The 15576-nt window shown below is 38.0% G+C and overlaps 1 protein-coding gene across 1 annotated transcript in view; it reads right to left on the bottom strand.

The window, feature by feature from the left end:
• The window catches only part of TOM1L1 (target of myb1 like 1 membrane trafficking protein), a 40138-nt gene that overhangs the window by 17213 nt on the left and 7349 nt on the right, over nucleotides 1-15576 (bottom strand). The window contains exons 4-7 of the mRNA XM_063110235.1: nucleotides 13001-13150; nucleotides 12239-12370; nucleotides 11234-11338; nucleotides 10331-10447 (exon numbers count right to left, since the gene is read on the bottom strand). Of these exons, the coding sequence (XP_062966305.1) occupies nucleotides 10331-10447; nucleotides 11234-11338; nucleotides 12239-12370; nucleotides 13001-13150 (504 nt within the window). The remainder of the gene's footprint in view (nucleotides 1-10330; nucleotides 10448-11233; nucleotides 11339-12238; nucleotides 12371-13000; nucleotides 13151-15576) is intronic.

The raw sequence follows: 15576 nt of genomic DNA, 5'->3' as shown, positions 1-15576 counted from the left end.
GAATCATAACAAAAATATTTAGAAAACAAAATAAAAGAAAAAGGGCAAAAAAAAAGTGAGGCAGATGATAGACTCTGGATTTTTATACCTGCAATGTACAGCCAGAAAAACTATCCTATTTGCTAATGACATGACCACCATCAGCAATGGTATAGAGTGCAGGGGTCAAAGTTTTTCTTAAAGGTCCAGATACTAAATATTTTCTGCTTTGTAGGCCATCTAGTCTCTGTTGCAACTACTCAGCTCTGCCATTATAGTGTGAAAGCCACCCTAGAAAAGAAGTAAAGAAATGGGTGTGGCCATGTTCGAATAAAACATGACAGGTGGCAGGATAGATCTGTCTCACTTATGGCTCCCTGGTATAATGCGAACTGAGAAAACTTCAGACTTAGTAGACCAAAGGCATCTCCCATATACATACATAAGTGACAGGAACTTGGGGAAAGAAGGCTAAAATGTGGCCTTAGGTTTTGTTTTTGTTTGTTTTTTGCTTTTCATCTATAATACAGTGATAACAACTATTTTATAGGGTTGTGAGAATAGGAAATGGTGTTGTTGAAACCCCATAGTGTTTGGCATACAGTGGGTAGTCAATAAATGTATTATGATTGTTTGAGGAGGTACCACTAGAAGCTCGACTAAATAACTAATACAATCCTCTGATACTTGTGCTATTACCCAGGACCCAATCTTATAAAAAGGAAAGAACAAACAGCATTTAACGTAACTCCCACGGTTCACTCGTGATCAGTGGAAAACTGATGATAACTTTTGATATCATGGTAACTGCATGATAACTTTTCTTTTGTTCTTGCTTTCGGGAGTGTACAGAAATTGTTCTTCTTGTTTCTCACTGACAGCCTTGCTAGAGCAATGTCAAGATCAAGGACATATAATGGCTGTTAGACACCTGTGACAAAAATGTAGAAATTAATTTGAAACGAATTTGCAACCAACATCAATAGCCCCTGGTCACATGAAGACCCTCCCTTTGCCCTTTCACGAGACAGATGGAATGGAAACATGAAAGGAACACATCTCTCAGCAGGTTTGCAAAGCACAATTTTGAAAACCTGTTCAAAAGTCAGCCCACTATGATCTCTGCAATTGGTGCCTGTCTCAGAAGAGGGCCAAGCCACCTGGAAACAGTGTAGATCAAGCAGCCTGGACAAAAAGGATGGGTCAGAGTTCCCCACAGCAGACATAGGCAGGGCTGTGGATGTGGGAGTGAGTCAAAACAGAGTAACAGCTGCTGGTGCATATATTCATCACAGAGCCCTGGAATCGCCTCCCCTTATACTACATAAAAGAAAGGCAAGCTTCTAAGTTAGAGTGAATTTAACAATCAACTCAAAAATCTTTGGAACAAAACAAAAAGGAGCTCATTAAGACCTTCTTCTTCCAACATCCAGATGGCTCCTACTCCTCCACAGAGCACTCAGGAATTAAGAAAGGAGATCCCTCTGCACTTTCAACTCCAATATAGTCATTCCACATTCACCAACACAGGGAAACTCAGTGAAAAGAAAAATAGAAATGCTTGAACATCTCCCCTGAAAAAGTAAAAACAGGAAGAAATGTATTTGCTTGAAAGCTTCTCTGGAAATACTATCTGTATGGCCATATCCCTATTATCAGCCCATAACATATTTCCTCTTGCCCAGTACTCCCCGCTCAGACTGCAAGAGACCCAGAGAATGTCTCTATCTGCTCAAAATAAAAACTCCCTCTACCCACTCTAAAAATAAACATTTCTCAGCTTAACTTGCTCATACAGTCTTTTTTTTTCTTACATTGGCCTCCACTGAGTGATGAATTAATCATCAACATAATCCTCAAAAAGATCATTAACTTATTAGAACACTGTGGGTCTTTTTCCCAACTAAATATTGTCAACAATTAATTTCTCTAGTGCCTTTGTCTTCTGTAATTCCTTTTGTCCTGTCATTAATTCTTCAAAGAGCATTGATCTATTCAATTCAATAGACTTGTAATGAACTCAGCCAGTGTGCAAAGCATGTACTGTGATAGATTTAAAAGTATAGGACTTGGTTACTGCCTTCAAGTTGCTTCCCATCTAGCTCGAGAGCTAACCAAAACCCACATGAAAAGACAATAGGTTAGAATCTATACTAGAAAGTCAAGTTGGTACAATTGATAGAACAGAGGCTCCAGAGAATAAGATTCTCACACCAACTCTATCACTGGCCACCGTGTCCACAAATCATCCCCTTCCTGAATATGCAGTCTCATCTGTAAAGGAAGGGAGATAGATTCAATGGCATTGACAGTCCCTTCCACTCTTAACACCGTACAGGTTTCTTAATGGGAAATACAATAAGAGTGGTCAGGGGAGGATGCGCCCCCCCCCCTTTTTTTTAACCTCTCAGTTCTCAGCTGGTTACAAACTATCTTCATAGGATCAAATTTTAGATTCCCATGATTCTAAATTTCTCTAATAAGTTAGAATATGGCTTTTTCAAGTTGTACTTTCAAAACCTGAGCTCTCTTTATTCTATAAAAGACTAAAACATTCTCCTCTTTCGATGTCCTATTGGGACTCAGCCAAAAATAAGATAGACTACAGTGGGAGGTAGCAGGGGAAAATCAGCTATTCAAGTTAACAGTAAAGTGGTCCAAAGGCCCATGCGTAATGCCAAGAAAGTACATGCAGGCAGCACATGTTGCAGCTCTTTATTCCTATGGCCATAGCAGACACCTTTAACTCATCCCAACACTAGCCAGACTGGATGTAGCCTCAGAATAACCACACTCCACACTGGCAGATGAAAGGAAATCCAGTCTGCATCCCTAATAAAGTTCAAAGACCACAAGCAACACAGTGGTGGGGAAAGGTGTCTGCTACACAAAATGGTTTTACTGTCTAGGAGTCTTAACAAAAAGTAGAGTTCTGTTTATTAGTAGGGCTTTAGAATCTAACTGCTTGGCATGGATTAGAGGAACAGAGAGGGGATTCCAAGTGACTATATTGGATTTCAGATGTAAGGAAACAGACAAGGAAACTGGTTCCAAATAAACAGAACAGCTACTACAAAGTAAGCACAAACAGACAAAACAGGAAGAAGCTCTAAGTACACAGGCTGGTTTTAACGTTAAATAGTATGACATGACTGTGGTCACTGATAAAGTATATATGCAAGAAGAGCCAAGAAATTTTTGAGTGCAGGCTTTTCCTATGTGCTGAGCTTCTTTCTTTTGTCCTGCACATCCACTGTCCACACTTTTTGCCTTACTCTGTGCCCTGGGGCCTGGCTTGTAGGGCCCACATTGCCAGGTCCCCTGCCCTCTCACTTCTGATTGAATTCAGCCAACAGGGAATGCTGGCAGGAAACAGGAGGACAGGAGGAGAATGAGGTCTGGATATTTATTCCCACCACTCCTTCCACCAAAGGCACTGCCGCTCTCAAGCCTGCCTTCTCCACATTATTCTGTTCTTCGGTTTCTGGCAAAAGTTCCCTCTTTTTATCTATTTGTACCTAAGGACATTAGTTAACAGCCCAGGGTGGTGAACGAGCCCTTTTGGTTTCCCTGAACTCTACCACATTTTGCTAAATAAACGGTACTTTGATTAAACTGTCTTCAAGTTACCCAAATTGAGTATGTCATGTTTGGTTAATATACCCTACAAGGCAAGAAAACACATATTTAGAGTAATTAAAATAGTGTGATACCGACTCAGGCACAGGCAAACAGGTCAAGGGAAGAGAATAACCTCCAGAAAACATCCTTGTACTAGAATACAGAGTATGTGATAAAGGGGCATTTAAAACCATTGCAGAAGGTATGAATTGTTAGTAAATGTTATTTGGACAACCAATCATCTACTTAAAAAATAACTGAAGATAAACTCCTTATCTCATACCAAGGAAAAAGATTTGAATTTGAAGAACCTGGTAGAGGCAAATAACAAAATTCTCCCCTAAAGTCTCTAGAAGGAATGTGGCTTTGTGGACACCATGATTTCAGACTTCTGGACTCCAGAACTGTGCAAGTATAAATTTCTATTGTTTTAAGCCAAAAAAAGAAAAAAACCCCAAAGCAACAACAACAAAAAGATTTGAATTTTAAGCCATATAAAATCTAGGGGAAAAGCCTATTGCTTTATTAACTGTATTTTTACTGAGTAATCACATTGTGTCAGGTGCTGATCTGGGAGTCAGAACCTGAGTAGTGAACAAGACAAGGCTCGTGGAGTTTCCATATCAGTAGGCAAAGACAGCCGACAAGAAAAGACTCAGGTAAGTGCCAGGTGGAGAATGAAATGCTGATCTGATAGGAAGGTAGCTGATTTTAGACTGGACAGTCACAAAAGACTTCTCAGGAGGTCACACTGAGATCGGAATGACAAGAAAAAGCTGGCCCCTTGAGGACAGAGAATCAGGTGAGTCAGGGATGAAACAGTTCCCCAGCAAGAGTGAACTCAGCATGTTCAAAGAACAGGAAGGGGTCAGTGTGCATGTGCCATGTAAGGAGAAGGATAATTAGGAAGGGCTTTGCAGCAAGAGTAGGGAGGGTGGGTTTTATTCCCGTGTATTGGGAAGCCACTGGAGTGTTTCAAGCAAAGAACAACAATATCTGTTTACCTTTTAAAAACCTGTGGAGTACACTAGCATTAATAAAGCAAATGTATTTCACAGGGCCTAGCCTCCAAAGCCCTGTAGTTTCAGGTATAACCTAACCTTTTAAAATTACATATAGAAATGTTAAGCTTGCAAAAGACAGGAAACTTTCCCCAGGCTAAAGTCTGTTGTAGATAAAGAATTGTAACAGAGCAACATTGCTGGCTCAAGGACAGATGTCCTTGGAGAAGGTTAATCTAAAGTTACTTGATTGTTATGTAAAAATACTAAGGAAATTGCTGTAGGAAAAGACAGTATTTGCTAAGAACAAGCTTTTGTTGGTGGATAGACAACCTTTTGCAAACTGCATTATGGAATGTCACTTTATCTCACTGATGTTACCAGCTTCTATTGTTAAACTATACTTAGCCATAACTCTACCTATGTTCCTTTTCTGTAACCTCCTGTCCTGGGAAATAAATACTGGGAGAAGACCCCAGTTCAGTGTTATTTTTCCAAGGAGAAATGCCTCTCTCTCAGGTTCCTGGAAAATTAACCCCTTTGGGACTTCTCACTGCTAAGAAATGGGCTTTGAGCAATCCTTTTTGCATCTCCGCCACCCAGGGGAAGAGAGGTGACAAAAACCTATAATACAGATGCTCAACATCATTAGTCATTAAGGAAATGCAAATTAAAACTGTAATGAGATACTACCTCACAACTACTAGATGGCTATTTAAAAAAGTAAAGACGAAAACAAAACACAACAGACAATAATAAGTGCTGATGAGGATGTGGAGAAATCGGAACCCTAGTACATCGCTGGTAGGAACGTAAAATGGTGTAGCCACTGTGCAAAACAGTTTGATTGTTCCTCGAAAAGTTAATCATGAAGTTACTATATGACCCAGAAATTCTACTCTTAGGCTGACATTCAAAAGAAGTGAACATATGTATTCAAACAAAAACCTGTACTAGAATATTCATAAGCAATATTATTCACAATAGCCAAAGGGTAAAAACAACCCAAATGTCTACCAACTAGTGAATGGATAAATAAAATGTGGTATACTCATACAATTAAATATTAGTAGGTCATAAAAGGAATGATATTCTGATACATGCTATAATATTGATGAACCTCGAAAACATTAAAGTGAAAGAAGACAGACAAAAAGGGTTACATATTGTAGATTCCATTTGTATAAAATGTCCAGAATTGGTTTTCACCCCAAAAGGAAACCTCATGCCCATTAAGTAGTCTCTCTCCCTTTTTGTCTTCCCCAAGTTCCAGATCTGGCCAGAAAGCAGACAAGTGGTTATCTCGGGTAATGAAAATGTTCTGGAACTAAATAGAGGAAACACACTGTGAGTGTACATAAATGCCCCTTTCAAATGGCTAATTTAGATCAATAGCAGTGGAGTTATTTAGCTTAAAAAAATTCAAATGCTTTTCAAAAAAATTAAGAATAACACTCCCACACCAGATCTTTATATGTTATTAACAAAAAGCATAAAAATAAAAATAGGGTTACACATTCAATAGTCTCTGAACAAGCTGATCCGATGCCAGAACCCATTCAACTTGAATTGGCCATGAGCAGTATTCTAAAAGCTGATTTATAACCTAAGTCTCTTTATTATTCAAGGCAATACACAACTCTGAGCTCTGCCATTAAAACAGCAAAGCAACAAATTAGCATTATCCTTATAAAATTCAACCAAACATCTCCACCCAAAGACTCTGAGACAAAAACGCATTTCAGTGCACTACGGAATGGAATAAAATATGAAACTGGATCCACATATTTAAATAACAGGTTTCAGTGTACATTTTTACTGAAGGACTGTTTGCCATAGATGGATGAGAATATGAGAGAAAAGTCATAAATCATTTCATTTTAGAGTTCCAAAAGGTATGGAAAGGCCATGTGGAACTAAAAATACTGCTGTGGTCATTTTTAAAAAATATTATCTGCCACATACCCTTTTACTTTGATATTTAATTTTTAAAATTTTAGTTTTACCCACTTGTTAGCATCATGAGTTACAATGTTTCTACAGATAAAAGCTTCCAATTGTGGATTTTTAAAAAGGATTTGTAAGATCCTAAATGCCCCAAGGGATCACACCCTGATCACATAAGTCCTTCTCAGCCACACCCCATCATGTCGCTGGTTGCCCTCTAAGTAGGGATTGTATTTTAAGCCAATCAGCCTTCCCTAGAAGCCCTATATATATGTGTGTGTGTGCTGCCTAATAAACGAGCTCTCTCCGGTGGATCGTCAACTGGTGTCGACTCATCCTTTCAGGATTACTACATATAAACTCCATTTAATGAAAAAATTTCCTATACAAATAGGATATGTTTAATATTACTGGGTTTTTTTTTTTTTTTTTTTTTTTTACTAAGTATCATCTAAGTTCTTCATTTTACACACACAGAAAGTCAGTCCACTGATAGTAAATAATACGCCCAAGGCCAAGACTCCCAAGAATCCTTAGCAAAATGATATAATGCTCCTAAGTAAAATATTCTAAAAATAATAATACACTTAAAGCCACTGATTCAAAATATTGATTTGTTCTCAGCAAATGGAGATTTTTTTTCAACTCAGTTTGCAAATGTTGGGTTAGACAAAGACTCTTAAAGATTTTAGTATCCCAAAGAACTTTATGAACCTTCAAGAGGAGAAATATAGTAGGCAATTGTTTCTGCAAACTTATTTAATCACAGATGTCATTTTCCATCCATAGAACACAGTATAAGACCAATGAGAAACGCTCTCAAGTTGCTTCTTAGAGTTTTGTCTTGCTTCCCCAAAACTCATCATCTCAGTGTCACCAGAAGGACCTTTCTAATATCTGATCTGGTTATGTACCCTGATCTGGTTTTTCAGCTTATACCCTTTTAATAGTTCCCTATAGCCACCCTAATCAAGCCCACTGTTTGGCATGGTATAAAGGTCCTCAATAACCTGTACAGATCAGATCTTACCTCCTCTGGAACTTTATGCTCCCAAGCTGTGGTTTTATCTCTATTTTTTTTTTTTTTTTTTTGGGCAGCTGACCCATATGGGGAACTGAACCCTTGCCCTTGGTGTTAAAGACTGTGCTGTAACCAGCTGAGCTAACTGGCCAGCCCTAAGCTGTGGTTTTAAATCCTCCTCTCATCCCTACACACCTGAAAGATACCACAAATTCACATCCTTTAATAGTGGGGTAAGGGTTGCCAACTTCTTTAAGAGGTGTATCTTAGTCTGTGGGTATAGGCTTATATAGATAGTTTGAGAAATGATCTCTAGTTTTGTTTGTTTTTATTTTTATGTTTTAAACAACCCTTTCAAAACAACCCCTTAGCAAACCCCGTGGAGCTGGCAGACAGCACAAAAACAGAGCAAGGCCTGGGTTTGACCCACAAGCCATAGTTTGCTGGTTTCTGAATTAGAGGAAAGCATAAGGCAGGACATTCAAGATTGTCCACAATGAGTACTGCCACAGAACATGGAGAGAATAAAAGGGTGCTCCATGCTGAAAGACTGTAGAAGCTGGGAACAAGATGGCACATAGTGCAACTAACTGATTGACTGAGGTATGGCAGTGAAACAGTCAGGCAAAACAATCCATACTCCTGTTTCTTTCCCCATTTGAGACCAGATAGCTGAGGCAAGAGTAGTGTTTCCAGGTGGGAACAATAATTAGGACAGAGAGATAGAGTATTGATTCCAAGTGCTGGTAGCATCCAGAAAAAATAAATAAATAAGTAGGAAGCATATAACCCAGAAGACCAACTATCGTTGTATCTCACCTAGTATAACCCATGCTGATACCCCCTGCTCTGAAAACAGTACCAAGCACGAGCCACAGCAATTACATCCTCACGCTGGCACAGGTGAACTAGGTCAGCAGAAAATGCTGACCAGATGGCAGAGAATCTCACACCAAAATAAGCTCACTATCAGCGATCCAGCCAGACATTTGAAGAATGCAAATGAAAGAGGTGACAATCAAATGAATTTGCAGCCAAGAAAGGAGAATCCACAGAGCAAACAGGAAAGCAATATTAAAAATAATTACTATCCTTAGAAAGATAAAGGAGAAATGGGCAACCACAAAACAAACAAACAAACAAACAAACTATTATACAAATCCAAATGAATTTTTTAAGTAAAAAATGTAATTGTTGAAATAAAACATGTATTGGAAGAGCTAAAAATAGACAACCTGATGCACAAGTTTTAGAGAATACATCGAATAGAAAAATTTTCCCAGAACTAACTCACAAAAGAATAAAGAGATAAAAAGTATAAAAGAAATGTTGAGAAATGGAAGAATCCAACTGAAAGTTTCATTATCTAAAAAAAGTTCCATAAGAAGAGAACAGAAAGAATGGTAGAAAGACAATGTCTGAATGAAGACCTAAAAATTTCCTAGAATTTAAAATACACATAAGTTGAAAGGACAAAAGGCCTAGCAACTACTAAGCAGGATAAGTAAGGGAAACATACATACGCACATACGTGCATACATATCCTTTCACATAGTATAGCAAAATTTCAAATATATTAAAGTCGAGAGAAAACACAAATGCTATCAGAGGAAAAAAACATAAAACAAAGGAGAAAGAATCAAAACAATCATACTTTTCATCAGCAACATTGCACGCACAAGAACAATAGAACAAGATCTTTAAAGGAATTAAGAAAAAGAATTTTGTACCTAGAATCCTAAATCTAGCTAATCTAGCATTTATCATGGCAACAAAAAGACATTTCTAGACATACAAACACTCAAAGTTTAACACTAATGGATGGATGTAGTTTAGCAAAGAAAAAAGAAATGATACAAAGACATAGCAGTGAAATACAAGAAGCGTTGTTGAGAAAATTCTTAATAATTTTTTGTTTCTGAAATGAGCAAGAAAAATGTTGTTCATAACAATCTAAGAAGTTAAAGGAAAGATGACACCAGCATGAGAAGTGGGGAGTGGGAATCTGAGAAAAGTAAAAATATGATAAGGCCCTTAACTTGTCTGGGAAAAAAAGACTTAGAAACTGATTTTTTCCTAACTGCTTCTAAAATTAATAAGTTTTAAAATTTAAAAATGATAATTAAAAGAACAAACCAGTAGAAGGAAAAAGTAACTAAGTACTTTACAGGAACATCAATGAACCAACATAGAGGAAGGTGTTGGAAGGCCACAGACTGCCCTGTCCACCTGTTCCTCTACAGCCTGAATACTGCCTCCATCTAAGCATTTCCTACAATCTTCATCTTTCTCCTTATCTCCATCCTTAACAAGTTTGATATTATAGCATCTATAATACCTTATTATGTTTGTTGTTTACATACTGATATCGCTCACTAGACATCCGTTCTTAAGGACTAGGACAGCCTGCTTCTCATTTCTGCATCCCTTACCACATCATAGTTACTCAATATGTTTGTTGAAGAGATATAGAGAGAATTTTTATACACTTAAAACAATTAGAGACTAGATTATATATGATCAAGGCTATAAATTAAGCAAATTATTTGTTGCAAGAGGATAAGGACCATTTCTAAGATAGTACGGCATATCTGATAAAGTCACTCTTGGATCTTTTTGTTACGTTTAGAAATCAATTGATGTCAGGATGCAAAAGGATAGACTTGACAATATTAAGGGGCTTCCATCTCCAAAGCTCAAAGTTTAGAAGAATAACTTCATGAGACACTTCAACTGATTGTCCCTGAAAAAGCACTTATACCTGCAGAAGCTCTATGTCTTCATGGTTTTCGGACCCAGGAGCATTCTCCATCAATATGGTGAACATCACTTTCACATTCATTTTCACCATATCCAACTCACTGTGCAATTTTCCAATCTGTAGAGAGTAACACAATTAATCACCAGTCGGTTAAGTGTGACAGAAAGAATGGCTACCTTTTTTTCCTGCTCCCGGGACATTTGCCGGAAAAGAAAATGCTTCTGCAAAATGTAATATTTTCAAACATATATTTAAATTTATATAAATATATATACAGTTATTTTACAAATGTAAAATATTAAGATGAAGAATAAAGAAACACTTTTTTCCTGGGTTAAATTCTAAGAGAAATTTAATCACATGGATTTTTATATCAGAAATATTGAATAATAATAATACAAAGTATTCAATGATAGTTCCCATATAGCAGGACGGAAATGAACTTCACATAATAATTGCTTATTTGGACCTTTGGTAAACAGATATAAACAAAGAAGTAAATGTAATTCAGATGGCACAATTAATACAAGTAATAAGACTACCACTTAGCTCTCTGAAGTGATATACAAATAGCCCTACAAGGAGCAACAGGAATCAGCTGGTTGACACAAGATCCAGTCCACAGCCAAGGTTTCACAAAGCCACAAAAGCCACTAGCCAAGCATAACTCTTACTTAAAAGCTTGGGTTTTGGAATCAGGCAGAATCCATGGGATTAATTCCACTTAAAACTGAACTGTAATAAGTCAGACAGTATCACTAAGCCTCAGTTTCCTCCTCTATAAAATGTGGGTAGTAATGTATCTACTCCTCATAATGTTATTAGGAAGAAAAAATAAATTGTACATAAAATGATTAGAACTTAGAAAAAGACATCCATAAATACAGTTGTTGCTGTTGTTACCTGTTCTGGGACCAATAAAATAGTTGAGTTCTTGGGAACAATTACAGGAGGAAGAGCCGGTGCAGTAGGGACTGATGCTGGTGGGCTGCATGAGATCTGAGCAGTCTATGAGTGCAAAATATGCAAATAGTATTTGAATTAACACAGCCACCCCAAGCCCAGTTTATCCATTCATCTGTCCCAAGGACTCTCAACCAAAGTCCTGAGTAGAGGGGGTTAGCCCAGTGTAAACCATCAAGTGTATGACCTGTAAGTATGTTGAGAAGAGAGCTAAGCAAATGACACACCCATAAGGAAGTAGGTAATCAATAAAACGTGGCTGCTATTACAACTCTTTTTTTTTTTTTTTTTTGTCCTTTTCGTGACCGGCACTCAGCCAGTGAGTGCACCGGCCAAACCCCGGCGGGAGCGTCGCAGCGCTCCCAGCGCCGCACTCTACCAAGTGCGCCACGGGCTCGGCCCATGCTATTACAACTCTTAACTGAATTTCAATTTAATAAAATGCTTGGTTTTTACCAAGGGTCTATATGATAAACTGCCATGTGCTATTATTGCTGCCCTCTCTCTGAGCTGTTAAAAACAAATGGTAAATCAGTTCATTTCAAGTCTTTTTAAGCCACCACTGGCAAGGTATCCCCCTTCTTCACCAATGAATACCTCCCCGAGTCAATGCCTCATCTCCAACCATTGGTAGAGAACCCAAAGCACTCTAGGCAAGTGCCTCTCAACATTAAGGTGCAGAGAAAATATCTGAAAATCTTGTAAAAAGGGAGATTCTGATTTAGTCTAGGGTTGAGCATGCCTAACAAGCTCCCAGATTATACCCCAAATCACAATGAGTAGCAAGGTCCTCAGCCTCAGGTATTCTATGAGATATCACAATATCTTTCTCATGAATTAATCATTTTGCTTAAGCTGAGTGGAGCTAGGGTTGTCCCTTGCAATGCGAAAAGACCCAATTAATATACTATCATACTCTACATGGATGAAAGAAAGGTCTCCTACCTCCTGTCTTACTGTCTCAGCCTCTGCATCTGCATCTGAGGAAGGAAACTGAACACCTTTCTTAAGCAGGTCCAGATACACTTCTTTCACTTCACTTATATCCACACCTCCTGGGAAACCCTGTGACCACGTCTGAATTCGAGAGATGGAAAGTTCCAGAGTTAAAAAAGCAATAAAAACAAACACAATTCTTAAGGGCGTGATAAAAAAAAATGAGAGATTGACAATTATGTACCTTACTCAGTAAGAGAAAGCTACTTTTGAATGCCATAGACAAAAACGTTCATTTTCAAAGGTTAGAATAATATTATAAAATATTTCAGATCATCAGACAACCATGCTTCGACATCTTAATGAAACCCTAGGATAGATATTATCAATTATTTTTTGCTATACTGAATCCAAAATTAGTAGATTCTACAATAGCATCAATAGCTCTTTTGCCAAGTAATTTTAAACTAGTCAGTTGTCAACTCTAGAACAGTTTCCACACCTGCAAAATGAACATACACATCACTGTCTTTCCTATCTGACATGCATACAATAGAAATTGTGAGGAAAGTCGGGAAATGACTACAAATTCTTCTGAAAATGGGCACCATCTGATGCCAAGAAATTATTATTAAACAGAAACCAAAACAGCAAAACTGTTTTCTGGATCAATCTTAGGTATATAAAGGATCACTGAAATAATCAGGAGGTATGCCATTATGTCCCTAATCTTAGAAATTCACCATCCCATGAAGTATACAACAGACTTACCTTAATGAAATTCAAGATTCTATTCTGAATGTGTAATGGCAAGGTGTATCTGGGATTCAGCAACTTAACTAGACTGTCTTTAACAAATTCCTTCTTCACAACCAGAGACTGGAAACTTGGACCACAGTTCTGCATGCACATGTCAATAAGCTAAAATCAGAGAGAAAAATTAAACACTATATATCTCTGGCAAAACTGCCTCCTAAATATAAGGCAAAAATTGTTAAATAATGATTTCCACCAGCATTCAAATGAAGAAAAATAATTTAGTGACTACTAAAATATATGCAAAAATCTTAGGTTCTAGGGATATGAGGTAGTGTTAAGTGTAATGTCACTGAGGATAGACATGTCGGGGAGGCAGGACACAATCATAAGAGCATTAACAGCAACACAAGGTAGTAAATACCAAGTGCTGAACAGAAAGTGCAAGCAAAACACATGGGCTCCGGACAGTGTAACATCTGTCCCAGCTTATCCAGGGCAGTCCTGGTCTATTCCTGTTGTCCTGGCTTTATTAATGATGACACACCCTTTTACTCTCAAAAATGTCCTGGCTAGGATGATACATTACACAGTTGCCCTAGCTATAGACCTTTATAGGCAAGTTTGGTTATTTAGGGCCAGGTGGTCTTACAACACTTTTGGAAAAGGCTGACCCTAAACTGAGCTTTGAAAAATGGCTAAGTCAAAATAAGCATGGAGCTGCATTCTAGACAGATAAGTGGTATGAAAACAAATAAAAGTGGCAACGAGTGGTATGATTTATGAGGGAGACATAAGTACTCTGGTTTGTCTCTAGTAGAGGCTGCTTGATATAGGCAAACTGGGGACACTGGAGAGGTAGGGTGGAAAAAGTCTGTTGCAGCATCGTCCAGACTGCAGAGAAATTTGTGTGGCCAGTGTAAAGCATTTGGACATTATCCTCAATGCACTAAGAAGCCACTGAGAGGTTTTTGTTAGTTTGTTACCATCACACCCCTACCCTCAACTTCAAGAAAAGATTAACATATGCAAAGTAATATTCTAAAAAGGTTGTCAGGTAACACTCTACAAAGGAAGTGAAAGGTGAGAAAACCTGGAATGACACAAAGATCCAGGAGGGACCCACTAGTACAGGCATGATGCAGAAAAGGCTTGAACTAAGAGGACATGGGTACAAGGAAGGCAAAGTCATGAGAGAACTGGGAAGGAAGAACTCTGAATGACTGAGTGCCGAAGAAAGAAGAAGGCTGAAAGTTAAGTGACTTGCATTCTGCATGCGACTGATGGCACCTTTGATGGAAATTTGGAAGTGGGTGGGGTGGTATGACTGACTGGTCTAGAGATAAAAATGATGGGTTGAAATGAAGATACTTTGAGTTTAGAAGGATTAGTGGACATTCCAGGGGATGTTTAGCAGGGAGCTGTACATGCACAGCTACAGTTCAGGAGAGTGAAGGGCCAAAAGTGAGTCATCCAGGCTGCCTGTGAGCAGCAGGGAAGAGGGTGGCTGGAACACTCGGGCTGACCTATCACACAGGCCAGAGGACACTCAAAAAAAGCAATCAAGGAGTAACCAACAGAAAATAAAGAACACAAGAAGGAGAACACTGGTAAAGTCAAAAAGTAGTTTCCAGGAAGATGGGGTGTTTAATAGTTAAGAATATAAACTGAGAAAAACTCAACTGGGTTTATTGATTAGTGGGGTTATTACTCACCTTGAAAAAACTATTTTCAATAAAGCAACATGAGCAGAATCTGGACTAAAAAAGAATATTGAAGAATTGCATGCCGACAGTAGATTTTTAAAAATGATCTAAAAACAAAATTAAATCTCTAGTTTCCATGCTACCACCTCAAGTTAGAGAAGTAACAGAAATCATAACATGACCAGAATAGGTACAATCACCTCTGCAGGAAAGAAGCTCTGAAAATTGACTTTATGCTGTGCTCTGCATCTTGAGTGTCACTCTAACGGCAATACAAAAAGCAGCAGCAGGTATGAAAGGTAGAGTTTTAAGTCAATGTGACCAAGAAGGTAATCAGAAAATATGGAAGCTGAGTACATGCAGCTATGTGAAACGCAGGGAAAACCTTTAAGGCAAAGAAAATAAAAACAAAATCCAAAACATTTAAGATGAATCTACACTAATACAAGTTAGTTACACAAAGCTGAAAAATTGAATAACAAATGACATTTAGCTTGATAGAGTATTACAATGAGTTTTTAATGGGTACAACGTTGAGAAGAAAAGTGCTTCTATTTCATCGTGAGTATTTCTATAGAAATACTTCACCCAACTGGTTGCGCGGTCTTAGGCAAACAATAAGGAGAACATGACATCGGTGAAGTCACTCTCCAAGTCTCACTTTCCCTAATAGCAAAATGAACGGTGAATTTCTTGCTAAATATTCTACAAACCAATTTTTATCTTTGGGGGACCAAGATTTTATGATAATGGGTAACATTCCCAGGAGGTAAATGCACAAAATCAGAAAATCAACATGAAATGCTGAGAATGTTAGAATCTGGAGACCAGAAACCATGCCCTCTGTTTTCCTGCTGGAATCCAGAATGTCAGGACTCATTACTT

This window comes from Cynocephalus volans, chromosome 10, assembly GCF_027409185.1.
Source record: "Cynocephalus volans isolate mCynVol1 chromosome 10, mCynVol1.pri, whole genome shotgun sequence".
Taxonomy (NCBI): Eukaryota; Metazoa; Chordata; class Mammalia; order Dermoptera; family Cynocephalidae; genus Cynocephalus; species Cynocephalus volans.
Note: the sequence above shows the minus strand (reverse complement) of the source record. Positions and strands in the feature narration are given on the sequence as shown.